Source organism: Phocoena phocoena, chromosome 6, assembly GCF_963924675.1.
Source record: "Phocoena phocoena chromosome 6, mPhoPho1.1, whole genome shotgun sequence".
NCBI classification, from domain to species: domain Eukaryota; kingdom Metazoa; phylum Chordata; class Mammalia; order Artiodactyla; family Phocoenidae; genus Phocoena; species Phocoena phocoena.
Genome location: NC_089224.1, coordinates 34,910,090 through 34,928,720, shown reverse-complemented (window position 1 = coordinate 34,928,720; position 18,631 = coordinate 34,910,090). Strand labels below are relative to the sequence as shown.

Below are 18,631 nucleotides of genomic sequence, written 5' to 3'. Positions count from 1 at the left end.
AAGAATCAACACTGTGAAAATGACTATACTACCCAAAGCAATCTACAGATTCAATACAATCCCTAACAAGCTACCAATGGCATTTTTCCACAGAACTAGAACAAACAATTTCACAATGTGTATGGAAACACAAAAGACCCCGAATAGCCAAAGCAATCTTGAGAAAGAAAAACGGAGATGGAGAATTCAGGCTCCCTGACTTCAGACTGTACTACAAAGCTACAGTAATCAAGACACTATGGTACTGGCAGAAAAACGGAAATATAGATCAATGGAACAGGACAGAAAGCCCAGAGATAAACCCACGCACATGTGGTCACCTTATCTTTGACAAAGGAGGCAAGAATATACAATGGAGAAAAGACAGCCTCTTCAATAAGTGGTGCTGGGAAAACTGGACAGCTACATATAAAAGAATGAAATTAGAATGCTTCCTAACACCATACACAAAAATAAACTCAAAATGGATTAAAGACCTAAATGTAAGGCCAGACACTATCAAACTCTTAGAGGAAAACACAGGCAGAACACTCTATCACATAAATCACAGAAGATCCCTTTTGACGCGCCTCCTAGAGAAATGGAAATAAAAACAAAAATAAACAAATGGGACCTAATGAAACTTAAGAGCTTTTGCATAGCAAAGGAAACCATAAACAAGAAGAAAAGACAACCCTCAGAATGGGAGAAAATATTTGCAAACGAAGCAGCTGACAGAGAATTACTCTCCAAAATATACAAGCAGCTCATGCAGCTCAATATCTAAAAAACAAACAACCCAATGAAAAAATGGGTGTAAGACCTAAATAGACATTTCTCCAAAGAAGATATACAGATTGCCAACAAACACATGAAAGGATGCTCAACATCACTAATTATTAGAGAAATGCAAATCAAAACCACAATGAGGTATCAATTCACACCAGTCAGAACGGCCATCATCAAAAAATCTATGAACAGTAAATGCTGGAGAGGGTGTGGAGAAAAGGGAACCCTCTTGCACTGTGGGTGGGAATGTAAGTTGATACAGCCACTATGGAGAACACTATGGAGGTTTCTTAAAAACCTAAAAATAGAACTACCATATGACCCAGCAATCCCACTACTGGGCGTACACGTTGAGAAACATAATTCAAAAAGAGTCATGTACCACAATGTTCACTGTAGCACTATTTACAATAGCCAGGACATGGAAGCAACCTAAGTGTCCATCAGCAGATGAATGGATAAAGAAGATGTGGCACATATATACAACGGTATACTACTCAGCCATAAAAAGAAATGAAATTGTGTTATTTGTAGTGAGGTGGATGGACCTAGAGTCTGTCATACAGAGTGAAGTAAGTCAGAAAGAGCTACAACTACTGAGCCCGGGTGCCACAGCTACTGAAGCCCGCACTCCTAGAGCCCGTGCTCCTCAACGAGAGAAGCCACCGCAATGAGAAGCCCACACACCGCAATGATGAGTAGTCCCTCCTCGCCGCAACTAGAGAAAGCCTGTGTGCAGCAACAAAGACCCAACGCAGCCAAAAATCAATAAAATTAAACCTTTTTAAAATAAATTTATTTTATTCTATTTTATTTATTTGGCTGGGCCCGTGAGCCATGGCTGCTGAGCCTGCGCGTCCGGAGCGTGTGCTCTGCAACGGGAGAGGCCACAGCGGTGAGAGGCCCGCGTACCGCAAAAAAAAAAAAAGAAGTACAACTAGAGAGAAGCCCGCACGCCACAACGAAAGATCCTACATGCCTGAACGAAGATCCCGTGTGCTGCAACTAAGACCCAATGCAGCCAAATAAATACATAAATAAACATTAGAAACAAACGAAAAAGCATCATATGGTAAAACACTTTACTATGGGTAAAGTCCAACATAGGAGAATTAGTAACTTTTTGGTCAGAGCTTCAAGTTTTAAATTATTCATAAAGGGCCTTTCTCAGCTCATTTGAAAACAACCAGTAGGTTTCCTCAAAATTACATAATCCAAACACTTCATTCATTGGCATCAGTAAATGAATCAAAAGATTTCAGATCAACCATTCTTTCAGAGTACACTGCCATGGCTTAATGTACTGAGTATATGAACAGCCTGCCTCCTTCTCCCGATCACAGGCATCTCCGTCCGCCTTATTCTGTCTTACCTCTACCACGAGCTCTCTTGCCACGGTCTGAAGGCTTGTCCCCTTGATTGCAATCAATTCCATTCTCTTCACCTCTAACTAAGGAAGAAAAGAGCACCCCTTATACATAATCAAACTAACAGCTATTACAGCTATTAAAGACAAGGACAAAAAAAAAAAAAAAGACAAGGACAAAAAGACTCCCTCCACCCCTCAACAAAAAAAGGCTTTTTACAAAAAGGTTAAAATTTAACCAAAGGGTTTGGAAAACAAGAAAAACCAAACCAGCGTGGCTCAAAAAACTGAATGACGGCACAACTTGCTTAATTCATAGGTGAAAATTCAAAAAGAAATTAAAATGACGTACCACCTTTATTTTCTGTTTTGACGTACCCTCCTGTAAAGTAAGTTTACTTCCAAAAAAAAATACCTTTGTTATGTAACCATACACAACAAAATCTGCTCATGGGTTAAGTTCAAAGCCTGGAAAGGCATAGATTAGCAAACTGCAATACCAAGGCAACACTGAATTCTTGGGGAAATCATTGTTAGAGAGAGGTTTTTCCAGGTTACTGTCCAGAAGATGCCAACACAGTCTTTTCTTCTCCTTATTTCTATATTGGCATTAATGACTCTGTATAATACAGAAATTTTATGAACAATATTGACACAGCTTGCTCCCCTCATCTCTTTTATGGCTTAAGTATGTGAGTTGTCAGTGAGGCCTTCCTTGGTCACTGTCTTTAAATTTGTCAAACCCGTACCTATAATTCCCATCTCTCTGCCTTTGTTTTTCCCCAGAGCATAATTTTCTACATAATGCCATTAAAATATTACAATATCAATATGAAATGTTACTTCTCTTTTTTATTGTTACATCTCACTCTACCTCCCTTAAAAGATGTTTTAGAAGGGCAAAGATTTCTGTTTTCTTCATTGCTGTATGACTTAAAGACTACCCACTACACTGCAGATACTCAATAAACATTTGTGGTATAAATAAACTAGCAAGTCTATAAAGGAACATGTTATATATTTATCATAATTTAGCCACTTTGGTACATCTGCATAGGAGGTAGTGTTGTTTTGGGTGAATGACGCCAAAACCTGAGTCAAATGGAGAGAACTGAGAATAAACCTTTCCTATTCAACAACTTTCATCTTAATCTAAATCTTGCATATATCATGAGTATCCGTAAGTGGGGAAGAATAAACAGCTTTAGCTACCAGCCAACAAAAAAACCTTCTTTAAAATTAGACAATGCACTTGATTCATAACAGAAGGCGGTCTTAAGACACAACACAAATACCTACAGCCCAGGTCAGTGCTAATATGAAATTGTATCAGTTAGGGTTCTAATAAACTACTCAGCTGTAGCTCATTACTAACTGTTAACTATACTAACAAATATTGCACTGAGGAAGTGGATTTATAGGCATTCATTGGATCATTCTGTCAGCTTTTCAACATGCATGAAAATTTTCATAAAACCAAAGGTGAGGAGAAAGGTCTGTACTTACACTCTCTCCCACGATTGCCACCTCTTACTTTCCGGTTGTTGCTTCCGCGCCCACGGCTCACTTCTCTCTCACTTCTCTTCTCTCTATTCTCTTTGTTTTCTGAACTTTCTTTTCCAAAATTCTTCTTCTTCCCTCCTACAGTCTCCCATGAAGTCTATCGAAAATAAGAGCATTTATTCAGAGTTATCACTCAAAGTGTGGACAATCATCAAGAGTGTGTGCATTTATCTTTCAGACCTAATTACGCATGCCTTACAGCTTGCATGCCTACCATTTTAATTCTTCTCCATAAACGTACTGTACTCTCATGATAACGACAGCAAATCTCGTTAGGTTCCTGTTGCTACAGAGAGCACAAAAGATTACAGCAACTAGTTGAATTGACAACATACTATATGTTGTCCCACCACAGAGCCTTTTCCTATGCTGATAAGCATAAAGTAAATGTTATTTCCCCAAGCTCCCACTCTATGCCATCCTCACCTACCTCAGTAGTAGCCATGGCTACTGCAGACAACAACAAGGTAAGAAGGCAAACAGGATGAAAGAAAAGATGGACCATGGAATAATCCTAAACAAACCAGGGTTTCAAAGGACTTCCCCTCTGCCTCTCTATTTTCCCTATAGCCTTCTCATCTCCAAACAGACAAATGCCTTTTGTGTCTGTATTCAGGCCCTAATTTGCTAGTTTCTCACCTTTTAAGAAAACAACATGCCAGATCTAGCTCCAACTGTGTGACTTCTAGGTTCAAGAGGTAACCAAAGGGCTTTCCTGGTGGCACAGTGGTTAAGAATCTGCCTGCCAATGCAGGAGACGTGTTCGAGCCCTTGTCCCGGAAGATCCCACATGCCACGAAGCAACTAAGCCCGTGTGCCACAACTACTGAGACTGTACTCTAGAGTCAGTAAGCCACAACTACTGAGCCTGCGTACCACAACTACTGAAGTCCATGCTCCTAGAGCCCATGCTCTGCGACGAGAAGCCACCGCAAAGAGAAGCCGGTGCACCACAACGAAGAGTAGACCCTGCTCACTGCTACGAGAAGAGTCCGTGCACAGCAACAAAGACCCAATGCAGCCAAAAATAAATAAATAAATTTTATTATTTTTTTTAAAAAAAGTGGTAACCAAAGAGATCTTTATGTAACTTTCAGCCTAGAACCACCTCGTTTAGGTTCAGTCCCAAATGAGGAGAGGAAGTTGAAAGTCTTTATTGAGTATTGAGATAGAACTGGCTGATCATTTAAAACTTAAAAGATTCACCCAGCCACCAAAGAAAAGGAGTGATGAATCTGTGGGAGCTAAAGGAAAGGTAACAGGGAAACAGTATTCAAGCTTATCTCGACCGCATAAAAGAAAATATGTCCTCCAATTAATGATTTGGAAATATTTCATTTATTCACAGTGATTTTTTTTAATAAGAAAGCAGTTAAGCCCTTCAGTTCATTTTAAAAATAAGGGAGAACTATTCTACACTGCATCCATTAGCAATGAGGTGAACACCCCCCATAGTTTATAAAACCCAGCAAATACATGCCCAAGTGTCAGCAAACAAAAACTCTTCAAAATTTTATTTCCTCACTTAACATGATGTATTTTCCCAACAAACTCACATATTTGGTAGTTCATCATGTTGGACCAGTGTAATCTTGCATAGAATTTTACACACAAATACTGCTATAGTCAAATAATGAAATATTTTCCCAATTATCATTAATTTTTATAATTACAAATTTTATTCTGCTTGCTTCCTATTAAATAAAAATATACTCATTTCAGTTTTGAGCTTGTCACAGTAGTTCATTTTAATACAGCCTGTGCCTAAAAAAGCCTACCCCTAAAAACGAGAACTTGATTAAACCTAAACAATGATAAGGAAGGCACTTTTTGATGTGTTCATCTTTATACCCCACTTAGGTGAATCATTATTTGTTTTAATCTGCTCTGAACTGGTTTCCTCAATGAAAAAATACAAATGAAATACTGTGTAATTTCCATGTAGAAATCAAAACATTAGGGCTGACACCTGCCTCTGGTGCGGCTTTAGCTGCATCCTTCCTAAAATAAAAGGGAGGAGCTTTAGTGTGCATTCCTCCAACTTGATTAAGCTTAAAAAATTTTTTTTTAATTTTATATAATCTGTCAGATTGTCATGAAAATGTGTCTGTAGAATATTCACACATAAGCAAATAGAGATACCAGCAAATCCTGGTTTTCTGTTAGTCTAGAGATATAAGGAGTGGTAAAAGGTGACAATTGAGATGAAGAAACATGAGCTGTGGAGCCAAGAGAAGTTTTTCAGGTGGTGAAAATGTCCACAGGCCCAGATAATTTTGGCAACTGTGTAAGGCTGGAGTAGATGACCAAGTTCTCTTTCAAGTCTTCAGATTCTACAACTTCATGAAGAAAACATACACAACAAAAACAGTCATTTCAGGTTAGTGTTATTTCTGGACTTAAAACATATATGGAATGGCACCCACAATCCCCCTCTACCACCACCCCCGAATAAGGTGAAGTTGAAAATGCAATATGGAACTGGAGAGAAATCTTAGCATTGCAAATCAATTAATAATACTTACCGTGTCTGAATTCCCTTCCAGCAATATATTGATAGCTTTGTTGACATCTCCATTACAGTCATGCAGAGCCACTATGCATTCATCCTGATTTTTTCCTGTCACTTCCATAAGCTGTTGGAATTATAAGACAATGATTAGGGAAACAGAAGAATGGCATTTGATATTAATCCTAAGATTCTACTATATAAAGACAGAGATTATGCAATCCTTCCACATGAAGATGGCCTTTTCAAGACTCTGAGATTACAATCCAAGATCAGGTTTACCTGTTTTGTGGGGCTACTCCATGTCTTTCGACCAATACTGGTAAAGTCAAGCTATAAATCAACCCTCCTCCAAGCTGACAAAGTATCAATTCTTAATCGGCAGCACATACACACATACCAACATTCTCAGAATACTCAGGATGAGCTATGTGACTGCTCAAACTGTTTCCCAAAGACCAAGCATGAGTATGTGGCCACAATTAGCCGAACATCCAGTCCAACTGTTTGCAATGTCCAACAGTCCAGTTGACTCCATCAATGTTCCGTACATGGGCTATCACTGCTTGGATTAGAACACTGCACATATAAAATAATTTTTAACACCCTAATGTCTCACAACTAGAATTTGGCAAAGCAATCTACAGATTCAATGAAATCCCTATCAAATTACCAATGGCATTTTTTACAGAACTAGAACAAAAAATCTTAAAATTTGTATGGAGACACAAAAGACCCTGAACAGCCGAAGCAACCTTGAGAAAGAAAAACAGAGATAGAGGAATCAGGCTCCCTGACTTCAGACTATAGTACAAAGCTACAGTAATCAAGACAGTATGGTAATGGCACAAAAACAGAAATATAGATCAATGGAACAGGATAGAAAGCTCAGAGATAAACCCACGCACATATCATCTTATCTTTGACAAAGGAGGCAAGCATATACAATGGAGAAAAGGTAGCCCCTTCAGTAAGTGCTGCTGGGAAAATTGGACAGCTACATGTAAAAGAATGGAATTAGAACACTTCCTAACATCATACACAAAAATAAACTCAAAATGGATTAAAGACCTAAATGTAAGACTGGACACTATAAAATTCTTAGAGGAAAACATAGAACACTCTTTGACATAAATCACAGCAAGATCTTTTTTGACCCACCTCCTAGAGTAATGGAAATAAAAACAAAAATAAACAATGGGACCTAATGAAACTTAAAAGATTTTGCACAGCAAAGGAAAGCATAAACAAGATGAAAAGACAACCCTCAGAATGGGAGAAAATATTTGCAAATGAATCAACAGACAAAGGATTAATCTCCAAAATATATAAACAGCTCATGCAGCTCAATATTAAAAAAACAAACAACCCAATCCAAAAATGGGCAGAAGACCTAAATAGACATTTCTCCAAAGAAGACATACAGATGGCCAACAAATACGTGAAAAGCTGCTCAACATCACTAATTATTGGAGAAATGCAAGTCAAAACTACAATGAGGTATGACCTCAAACCAGTTAGAACGGGCATCATCAGAAAATCTACAAACAACAAATGCTGGAGAGGGTGTGGAGAAAAGTGAACCCTCTTGCACTGTTGGTGGGAATGTAAATTGATACAGCCACTATGGAGAACAGTATGGAGGTTCCTTAAGGAACTAAAAATAGAATTACCATATGACCCAGCAATCCCACTACTGGCCACATACCCAGAGAAAACCATAATTCAAAGAGACATATGCACCCCAATGTTCACTGCAGCACTATTTACAAGAGCCAGCTCATGGAAGCAACCTAAATGCTCATCGACAGACAAATGGATAAAAAAGATGTGGTATATATATACAATGGAATATTACTCAGCCATAAAGAGGAACGAAATTGGGTCATTTGCAGAGACATGGATGGACCTAGAGACTGTCATACAGAGTGAAGTAAGTCAGAAAGAGAAAAACAAATATCGTATATTAACGCATATATGTGGAATCTAGAAAAATGGTACAGATGAACTGGTTTGCAAGGCAGAAATAGTGACACAGATGTAGAGAACAAACGTATGGACACCAAAGCGGGAAAGCGGGGCTAATAGTGGTGGGATGAACTGGGAGATTGGGATTGACATATATACACTAATATGTATAAAACAGGTAACTAATAAGAAGCTGCTGTATAAATAAATAAATAAGAAAAAAATTAGAATTTGGCAGCTATCACAAAACTCATCCCTGGACATACTATTTTCTCAGGTAGCCTCAACAGGGTGCTATGTTTGAAATCAAAGAAATCTCCTTGGTGCATTCCCTTTAACAAGGGATAATTAAGCTACTTAATATTTTCAACACAAGGAACAATCACAGATTAGGCACAATATAGGTTTCTCAGTTATCAGTGAACAAATGTATGATTTAAATATCTGCTGTGTTTTAAGTATCTTTAACTATTTTAGTATGCATCAGCTGCAGTTCAAAACAGTTTGACCCCCAACATCTGAAGCAATTTCTCTGTGGTCACAAAACAATTAGCCTTTCGGGAAGCCAGGTCTCCTGGTCTCATAATTGCAGCTCTTTACACCACATCATTCCATCTGATTTCCTCCCTGTGTTACCCAGCAAGGTTCTATACATTCTACAGTTTTCCCATGCTTCAGTCTTTGGATTTCTACTAATAAGGTCAGATTTTTACCAACGATCTATAGTAGGTCAACACCCGTCACATACAGTTGTTAAGATGCACAGCAGGGACTTCCCTGGTGGCGCAGTGGTTAAAAATCCACCTGCCAATGCAGGGGACACAGGTTCGAGCCCTGGTCCTGGAAGATCCCACATGCCGTGGAACAACTAAGCCCACAAGCCCCAACTACTGAGCCTGCATGCCACAACTACTGAAGCTCGCGCACCTAGAGCCTGTGCTCCGCAAGAAGAGAAGCCACCGCAATGAGAAGACCAGGCACCACAACAAAGGATAGCCCCCACTCGCTGCAACTAGAGAAAGCCCATGCACAACAACCAAGACCCAATGCAGCCAAATAAATTAATAAATAATATTTATTTAAAAAGAAAGATTTATAGTAACCTTCAAAACTCCCCCAGTGATTGGATTAGTAAGAGAGAACCATCGTTAAAACTTAAAGCTCTGGGGCTTCCCTGGTGGTGAAGTGGTTGAGAGTCCACCTGCCGATGCAGGGGACGTGGGTTCGTGCCCCGGTCCGGGAAGATCCCACATGCCACGGAGCGGCTGTGCCCGTGAGCCATGGCCGCTGAGCCTGCGCGTCCGGAGCCTGTGCTCCGCGACGGGAGAGGCCACAACAGTGAATGGCCCGTGTACCACAAAAAAAAACAAACAAAAAAAACAACTTAAAGCTCTGAACTCCTCTACCAGTGCTCTTTTTTGTGTATCTGCTATATGCTACTCAGATAAAAGGTGATATAATATGTAGAAGTATTTCTCAAACAATTCATAAATCTCATTCCAGGGAATAAGTTCTATGATTTTTAATAAATAATTTTTGTGCTTTCCAAAAATATCACCATTAAGTCTAATGACAGCAACTATAAGTAAGAAGAAAGAGTTTACATACTAAAGGGCTAAAATAAAGAGTTCACCAAGGGACTTTCACTCCAAGGAATTACTGGTAGACCTCTACCAAGGTAAAGGTTATTGCCTGGTTTCTAGAATCCTGAAGGGAAAAGAAGTCTTATCAGGAAAGAAGAATGTGAAATTAAAATAATATTATATCAGTGAAGGTCTAAGTGAAGACATCACCCTAAAATTTAATTTTATAACTTTTCCAATCTATGTTTGGGACCACCACAATACGTGAAAAGGCAAATCAGCTCTTCTGTAACACTGAACAAAATTTTCTGAGAACCTGCCATATACTAAGTATACTTTCTATGCACAGGTATATACAATGCCATTGTACTTTCACAAATGCTCATTGTTCACATGTAACACTAGTAACTCAGAAAGGTTCTACTGCCAAAATTCCTTCACTCTAGCCACCAATACAGGTATTTTGATTTTGAATCACAAGTTCAAAATCCAATTATTTACAACTAAGCAGGAAGCATAGTTTAAAATAAGAATCTCTAGTGAAATTATCTTTTTAAGCACAGTAAGAAGAGATTACAAAAATGACAGTATCCTTTGCCAGAAACATACCTGTTTAACTTTAGCTTCAAACTCTGAATCATTTTTATCAAAGATCACTTGAGCAAGACGCATCTGTTCAGCTGTTGCCTGGAAAAGCACATACAACTGTTCAAGACTGGAGCACCAAAAATACAAGTTAGATGCCAAAATCTGGTATAAACAGATAAAAACTCAATCACTGTGGTAACAGAAATACTGATTAACTAAAAAAAAGGACTCTGAATTTAGACCTCTTAAATGTATACAGTGTATTCCCAAAAGGTAAATAAGCATCAAATTAAATAGCATAAAGGTCCCAGTCCTTTGACCAAAGGACCTGAAGTCCTGTTCATCTTCATTAGCCTTGTGACTCATTTAAATTTTCTTTTTTGAATTTTCTTTCCCCTGGGCAGATGAAGTTACAGCGTAACAGAAAATGGAAGAACAGGAAGCAGTGGAAACAACCGCCAGGATACAGGCTTAGACACAACCTTGCTGTCGAAAAGCAAAAAAGCTCTGCTATCAACTCAAAAAAGGTCAGTTCGGAAGGGAAAAGGCTGTATTTATCTAAATAAAAATTATTTTCAAAGTTACATTTTTATTTTTAACCACAATTTTAAAATGGTTTTAATTTAACAGAATTTTAAAGGAAGCAATTTTCAAACGCTTAGTCAACTATGTAGAAAACTCTTTTCCAGTTGCTTTTTTCACTCAAAATCCTTCTTAAAAAAAAAATTCAAATTACCGAATTTTTGAGGTTTCATTTTGTAGTATTTCTGGCAATTAGAAAGGTATTTTTTATTTATTTGTGGCTGCGTTGGGTCTTTGCTGCTGTGCGCAGGCTTTTCTCTAGTTGCGGTGTGCGGGCTTCTCATTGCGGTGGCTTCTCTTGCTGCAGAGCACAGGCTCTACGCGTGCGGGCTTCAGCAGTTGTGGCTCGCGGGCTCTAGAGCACAGGCTCAGTAGTTGTGGCGCACAGGCTTAGTTGCTCCGTGGCATGTGGGATCTTCCCGGACCAGGGCTCGAACCCGTGTCCCCTGCATTGGCATGCAGATTCTTAACCACTGCACCACCAGGGAAGCCCAGAAAGATATTTTTTAAATGAGGAAACTTTTGGGAATTCCCTGGCAGTTCAGTGGTTACGACTCCGTGTTTTCACTGCCAAGGGTGTGGGTTCAGTCCCTGGTCAGGGAACTAAGATCCCACAAGCCATGTGGCACAGCCAAGAAAATAATAAAAAATAAGAAATTTGAAAAAGGTAACTCTTGTGAAATCAGTTAATAGTAACATACCAAACATTGCTAGCTAAAATCTTTACTAACTCCCAACATAAATATTTTTAAAGTTAAATCATTTAAATTACTGAATGAGCTTGGGGGGGGAGGGGAGACCCACCAAGTGCTAATAATAAACAACTTTTTAAAAATATATTTATTTATTTATTTATGTACGTATGTATGTATGTATGGCTGCATTGGGTCTTCATTGCTGTGTGCGGGCTTTCTCTAGTTGCACAGAGCAGGGGCTATTCTTTGCAGTGTGCATGCTTCTCATTGCGGTGGCTTCTCTTATTGCGGAGCACGAGCTCTAGGCGTGTGGGCTTCAGTAGTTGTGGCACGCAAGCTCAGTAGTCGTGGCTTACGGGCTCTAGAGCGCAGGCTCAGTAGTTGTGGCGCACGGGTTTAGTTGCTCTGCAGCATGTGGGATCTTCCCGGACCAGGGCTGAAACCCGTGTCCCCTGTATTGGCAGGCGGATTCTTAACCACTGTGCCACCAGGGAAGTCCCAACAAACAACTTTTCACCTTTGCTTTTAATACAGATTCATAATAATCTCAATGGGGGTGGAGGGGGAGAGGTTGTTAGTGTTTTTTACAATGTAAAAACGCTTCTCACAAGAGCTTTCCAGTCCATGTTGTTGGTTGATTATACAAGCTCCAGCTAGCTTTGGTCTGTTCCCTCCAATCCAATGGCCAATCCTTTCATCCCAACCTATGCCTGCTGTGACCTCAGTTGTAGTGTTACATTACACCCAGAAAGATGTTTGTACAGTTTCTACACACATGGCAAATTTTACCTCAATTCTAACCAGTATATATAAGGGCCTTCTTTACACACACCCTCAACTGAGAAGTCCCAATGCAGCAGCCAAAAGGACCAAGGTATGAAATAACTGAATGAGGTAAAAAGGAAAACCAAAGGGGAAGGTGAGTTCTGGAAGACAGCACTTCCACATTATACATTTGAGCTTTGGGTAGTGGCAACCTTTTATGAAAGTAAGCCACTGGGATAAAAAAAGAATATATATATATATATATATATATATAACTGAATCACTCTGCTGTACAGCAGTAATTAACACAACATTGTAAATCAACTATACTTCAATAAAAATAAAAAATAAAAAAATAATTTAAAAATTAAAAAATAATAAACTAAAAAACAAAAAAAGAAAGTAAACCAATGTGGCCCTTAGTGCTAAAACGCTGCATGATTAATTTTTGCCCGTTTTTCCTGATAGCAATCACTTCTACTCTGAATTTCAAATCTAGAAATTGTACCTCACACATATTCATTGAGCCCTGCTGCAACCCAAGCAATATGAATGTTCATCACTTACCATTAAATTTCCTTAAATTACAAAATTTTCACAAAGCCCACAAGAAAATAACAGTGACCCATAAAGTAACTATCTAATACCAAAAACTATTTATTTGGTACTTACATATTTTTCTCTTATATCAAAACCAAAATACTAATCACACTACTTTGTAGGAATACATAATCAATTGTAAATACCTATATCATAATGCTTATTAGCTGCATACAAGTCTACTGGATAGGTCTTGCATTTTACTTACTCTGAATTCTTCATTACTACCCAAACACTACAGGGAGCCATTGTTACACCTAATACATCCAGGATAGCTTTCTTAGAATAAATACAAAGATGTGAAACTACTAGGTCAAAGAAGTATATAGAAAAATGTTAAAAGTAGTTTCATACCATCTGCTCAAAAATGCTCTTCACAAAGGCTGCAAAACTTTATACTCAATTAACAGTGTAAAAGAGCCTGCTTCCTCAAACTCCAGTCTAAAAAAACGCAAATTTAACCAATTTAAAATAAAAAGGATCTCTATTTGGTTTGATTTTTACTTCTTAGATCATTAGAGTAATCTTTTAAAAATACACTTACTGGGACTTCCCTGGTGGTGCAGTGATTAAGAATCTGCCTGCCAATGCAGGGGACACGGGTTCAAGCCCTGGTCCGGGAAGATCCCACATGCCGCGGAGCAACTAAGCCCGTGCGCCACAACTACCAAACCTGCACTCTAGAGCCCGCAAGCCACAACTACTGAGCCCACATGCCACAGCTACTGAAGCTGGTGCGCCTAGAGCCCATGCTCCCCAACAAGAGAAGCCACTGCAATGAGAAGCCCGCGCACCACAACGAAGAGTAGCCCCTGCTCGCTGCCACTAGAGAAAGCCCGTGCACGGCGACGAAGAACCAACACAGCCAAAAATAAATACATAAATAAATTTTTAAAAAATAAAAATACACTTACTAATATGGCAATGATAAAAAGACTATATGAGGGAGTAGTAGAGCTGAAAACATCTTCATTTTGCAACCATCACAGTAAAGCCTATTTCAAACAAGAATCATCAACGAATGCTGATTCTAAAGGGGAAAGCTTGATGAGGAAGAGGTTATTTACACATGGTCTCAAGGTGTCTCCACAAAGATTATTTTTTAGTTGCTGGCAGAAACCTAGTAAACAATAAACTAGGGGAAATGGGAAAACCTGGACTCAGTGATCAAAATTAACATCGTCAGGGAGGGGCAGAGAGACATCATGTGACTCTACATATGGTACTCAGAAATACTCAATGTCAGTTAAACAGCATTCCTGAGATCTATAACATGAATCTAATCAGAAGGAAATATCAAAACACAAATTCAAATTGAACATTTTTTACAGTAATTGGCCTTCTTCAGAATTGTTATTATTCCAGAAGACCAAGAAAGGTTAAGAACAGTTCCAGATTAATGAAGACTAAAAAAGCATGTCAAGCAAAGGGGATGTGATGATGCTATACTGGAAGAAGGAAACATGCTATATAAAGGACATTACTGGAGTAACTGACATTACTGGAATAAATGAAAGTTCCACATTGACAAAACTGGAATATTAACTGTAGTGAAAGAACACTGTAACAATGATACATTTAAGAAATTTGATAGTGGAATTATGTTTGTATAAAGAAACATCTTTGTTCTAACTTTATAGCAAACCTAAAATCCCGTGGACAACAACACAGGATAAAACTAGGTGACAAGGTATCCCTTACAAACCTCAAAATACAAACAGGAAAAGAAAAAACAACAGATACAAGATCTGCATGGTAATAATTGTGGCAGAGGCCAGCACCGGGGTGTTTGACTGGCCTAAGAACAGGAAAACCCCAAGTAGCCAAGAGGCATTTACTGGAAAGTAAAGTGGGCCAATTTGAGCACAGCACCTGGCACTATAGGGTTTTGACAACTCCAACAGCAAACTATGTGTGAGGATTGCAGAAAGGTTTAAATAGGCTGGGGGAGTTACCATCATAAACTACTGAAACTAACCAGCTAAGGTTCCCATCAAGAGAAAATACTGGGAGTAAAATCAAAACTGGGCCACATATATAGAAAAATCTAAAAAAGTCCACACTGGGGGAGGAGAACAAAGACAGGAAATCTCAGAAAGCAAGCCAACATAACTATACAGAAAAAGAGGAAACACTATGAAATTAGAAAAGTCACTTTGAACCATGTTGCCATGTAAAAGTCCAAGAAGACTCATTTCACATATAAATGAGCAATAGAAAATTAAAGGTCAAATCCCATACAAAGTTACTATAAGAGAAAAAGAATATAAGCAGGATAATACCCCCCCAAACCAATGACAGTACATCAAAAAAGGAGCCTAGGGAAAAAAGCAAAACTGCTATCTTCTGTTTCAAAATGCACTAAAAGACTGAGCATGAAGAAAACAATAAAGAATGTTTTATGTCTAAGTTTTTCTAATTCAGAAGTGAAAATGAAGACTAAACTAGAAGGAACACAAAAATAAACTTAAAAGTTAATGCTACAAGAGAAATAAAAGGTGAAAGAGGAAAAAATAAGTAAAAAAGAAATTTAAAAGAGGAAAAAGAAAAGATAAAAGAATGGTAGAAAGAAAGTGTCAAATGTTGAATGTAGGCAAAAGACAACTCAACCTGAATCTGTGGAGAATACAAGTCTCTGAAGAAGACAAGGACAGAAAGGAAACAGTACAAATGTTTAAAGCTAAAATTCAAGAAAAATGTCTGGAAAGCAAATAGAATAATGTTCAAATTTGTGAAAGAAAACACACCATACTTAAGAACATCAACCCATAACAACCCATACTGAGAAATTTTCTAAGTAAAATATCTGGACTCTAAAAAATATCCATCGTGCATGTAGGCAGAAATGACAAAAGACTTACAAGGGAAAGAAATCAGCGTGTCATTAAACTTGTCAAAAGCAGTGCTTTACGCAAAAAGAAAAGTAACATTTTAAGATACTCAAGTAAAGAAAATATGAGCCTAGCATTTATAGAGAACAAAACTGACTTTATGCTCAAATAGAAAGGGCATAAATTGTTACCAGCACAGAAGAAAACAGGAAAAAGGCTTATTCTCATGAGCCTTTCCTGAGGAATCAAGAACAGCATTGGCTTCAACCAACCAAAATGACTAGAGATACTGACCTAAGTATTAATGGTGACTATTAAGCATATACTTATTGTAGAAGTAAAACTAAATGATGTCTCAAATGGAGAAAGTATAGTATACAATGGGCACATGAACAGGGTATGTAGATACAGTATAATATTTAAAGGGGGGTAGAGGGGGAATCTTACTAGTTTCAGATGGAGCTTATCGGCTGATTCAGGTGCCATGGGTACCAAAGGCTGTACCCTGGAGCAGTGGGTATACCAATCTGTCCTTCAGGCTGGCATTAGCAGCCACATCATTTTTTCACTTGAGGACCACCTCTATCAAGTAAAATATGCTTTGAAGGCTATTAATGGAGGCGGTCTTGTATTAAGGCTGTCACAGTGAAAAACCAAGTAGTAACCATCATAAAAGAAAGCAGATAACAAGTTACTGAATTCCAGCAGAGTGACTAACTTATTCTAGATAACCAAAAATGCTGTGTCATGAAATAATGGAATGACAGCTGACAATGGTTCCCAGGTACAGAGTCACATTATGAGACAGCAAACAGCAAAAACAAGGATGGCTATGAGATCCCTGTTTGTGTCAAAGAACTGTAGACACTTACTTCCCAGGTCCATACACAGAGTGCCTCTTGGTTGTTGAATAATTTTCACCAATACTAATAAAGACCAAGGCCCTCAGATGTGCAAGTGTGATCATCCTGCAAGTTACTACTATCAGTTTAAAAGCTACTACAAAAGGAGCTGAAGCAAATAAACGAAGCAGTTTCCTTGAAATTTCAAGTAGGCAGAAACTATTCGGTTAGACATTTGTTCTATCAACTGACTTCAAGATAAAGTTTAAAATCCTAAATTCAGAAAATTTTTACAGAATCGGAGACTGATACACACGTTGTTGCTCCAGCAAAGGATGTAAACATTTATATCAGGACTCCCCTGGTGGCGCAGTGGTTAAGAATCCGCCTGCCAATGCAGGGGACATGGGTTTGGGCCCTGGTCCGGGAAGATCCCACATGCCGTGGAGTAACTAAGCCCATGCACCACAACTACTGAGCCTGTGCTCTACAGCCTGCGAGCCACAACTACTGAGCCCACGTGCCTAGAGCCCATGTTCCGCAACAAGAGAAGCCACCGCAATGAGAAGCCTGCGCACCGCAACAAAGAGTAGCCCCCACTTGCCCCAACTAGAGAAAGTCTGCATGCAGCAACGAAGACCCAACGCAGCCAAAAAACTTAAATTAAAAAAATATGTATATATATAATTATATCATCCCCTGGTTCTGAAGAAACTAGTATTCTCAGTGTAGAAGTGATCAAAATGTAATATGAAAGAAGTGAAAATCCTGTAGTCCTGAATTTGAACTATCAGCATTACTAACTCATGAGGCATTTTACTTTTAACTGTCCACTGGAGAGACCTATAAACAATGACAAACCCAGTAACAATAAACATCAGTTACCAGATTGAGGTCTCTAAGTGCCATTTCCTACTAAAAGATGCCAGGATTCCTTAGAGCAATGTCTGATCTAGGTACACAGCAGGAATTATACAAGATAAGTCTGGAATAACTCATCATACCAGTTTATGAGGAAACCATCAAAGATTACTAGAAAGTCAAAAAGCCCTCAGGAGCCAATTTGAAGAGACCTGTCCAAAGATAGGATAATTTCAACTTCAAAAAGGGTAATAACTAGAAATAACTGAAACCCTTCAAATGTTTAAATTCATAGGTTCATAATAATATTTTTAATACTAATTAGTCACCTTTGGAGGATAATAGGTAACCAAGTAATTACTTTAAAAACCTATAAATAGGGGCTTCCCTGGTGGCACAGTTGAGAGTTCGCCTGCCAATGCAGGGGACACAGGTTCGTGCCCCGGTCTGGGAAGATGCCACATGCCGCGGAGCGGCTGGGCCCGTGAGCCATGGCCGCTGAGTCTGCACGTCCGGAGCCTGTGCTCTGCAACAGGAGAGGCCACAGCAGTGAGAGGCCCGCGTACGGAAAAAAAAAAAAACCTATAAATATACTCTTCAAATGTGCAATGGTCATGAAAAACAAGGAAAGACTGAAAAACTGCTGCAGATCAGAAGAGACTAAGGAGACATGAAAACAAATCCTGGAACAGAAAAGAGAACTTGGGACTTCCTTGGTGGTCCAGTGGTTAAGAATCTGCCTTCCAATGCAGGGGACACGGGTTCGATCCCTGGTCAGGGAACTAAGATCCCATATGCCATAGGGCAAGTAAGCCCACGCGCCACAACTACTGAGCTCAGGCGCCTCAACTAGAGAGCCTGCGTGCTGCAAACTACAGAGTCCATGCACTCTGGAGACTACACACCTCAACTAGAGAAAACCCGCAAGCCACAACAAGAGAGAAGCCCACACGCCACATTGAAGAACCCGCGTGCTGCAACAAAAGATCCCTCATGCCCCGCGTGCTGCAACTAAGACCCAACACAACCAAACATGAATAAATTTTTTAAAAAATGTTGTAATACAAGAAAAACAAAGAAGGAACATGCAACAGAGATTGTGTGTGGCCT

The 18,631-nt window shown here is 39.0% G+C and overlaps 1 protein-coding gene across 4 annotated transcripts in view; it reads right to left on the bottom strand.

The window, feature by feature from the left end:
• Positions 1-18,631, bottom strand: part of UBAP2 (ubiquitin associated protein 2) — an 89,137-nt gene that overhangs the window by 59,717 nt on the left and 10,789 nt on the right. For 3 of the 4 annotated variants that reach the window (XM_065878408.1, XM_065878409.1, XM_065878410.1), the window contains exons 2-5: positions 10,367-10,444; positions 6,223-6,333; positions 3,641-3,794; positions 2,141-2,218 (exon numbers count right to left, since the gene is read on the bottom strand). In XM_065878408.1, the coding sequence (XP_065734480.1) occupies positions 2,141-2,218; positions 3,641-3,794; positions 6,223-6,333; positions 10,367-10,444 (421 nt within the window). Of the gene's footprint in view, positions 1-2,140; positions 2,219-3,640; positions 3,795-6,222; positions 6,334-10,366; positions 10,445-18,631 lie in introns of those variants that run through there. The other variant, XM_065878411.1, reaches the window with a different exon arrangement.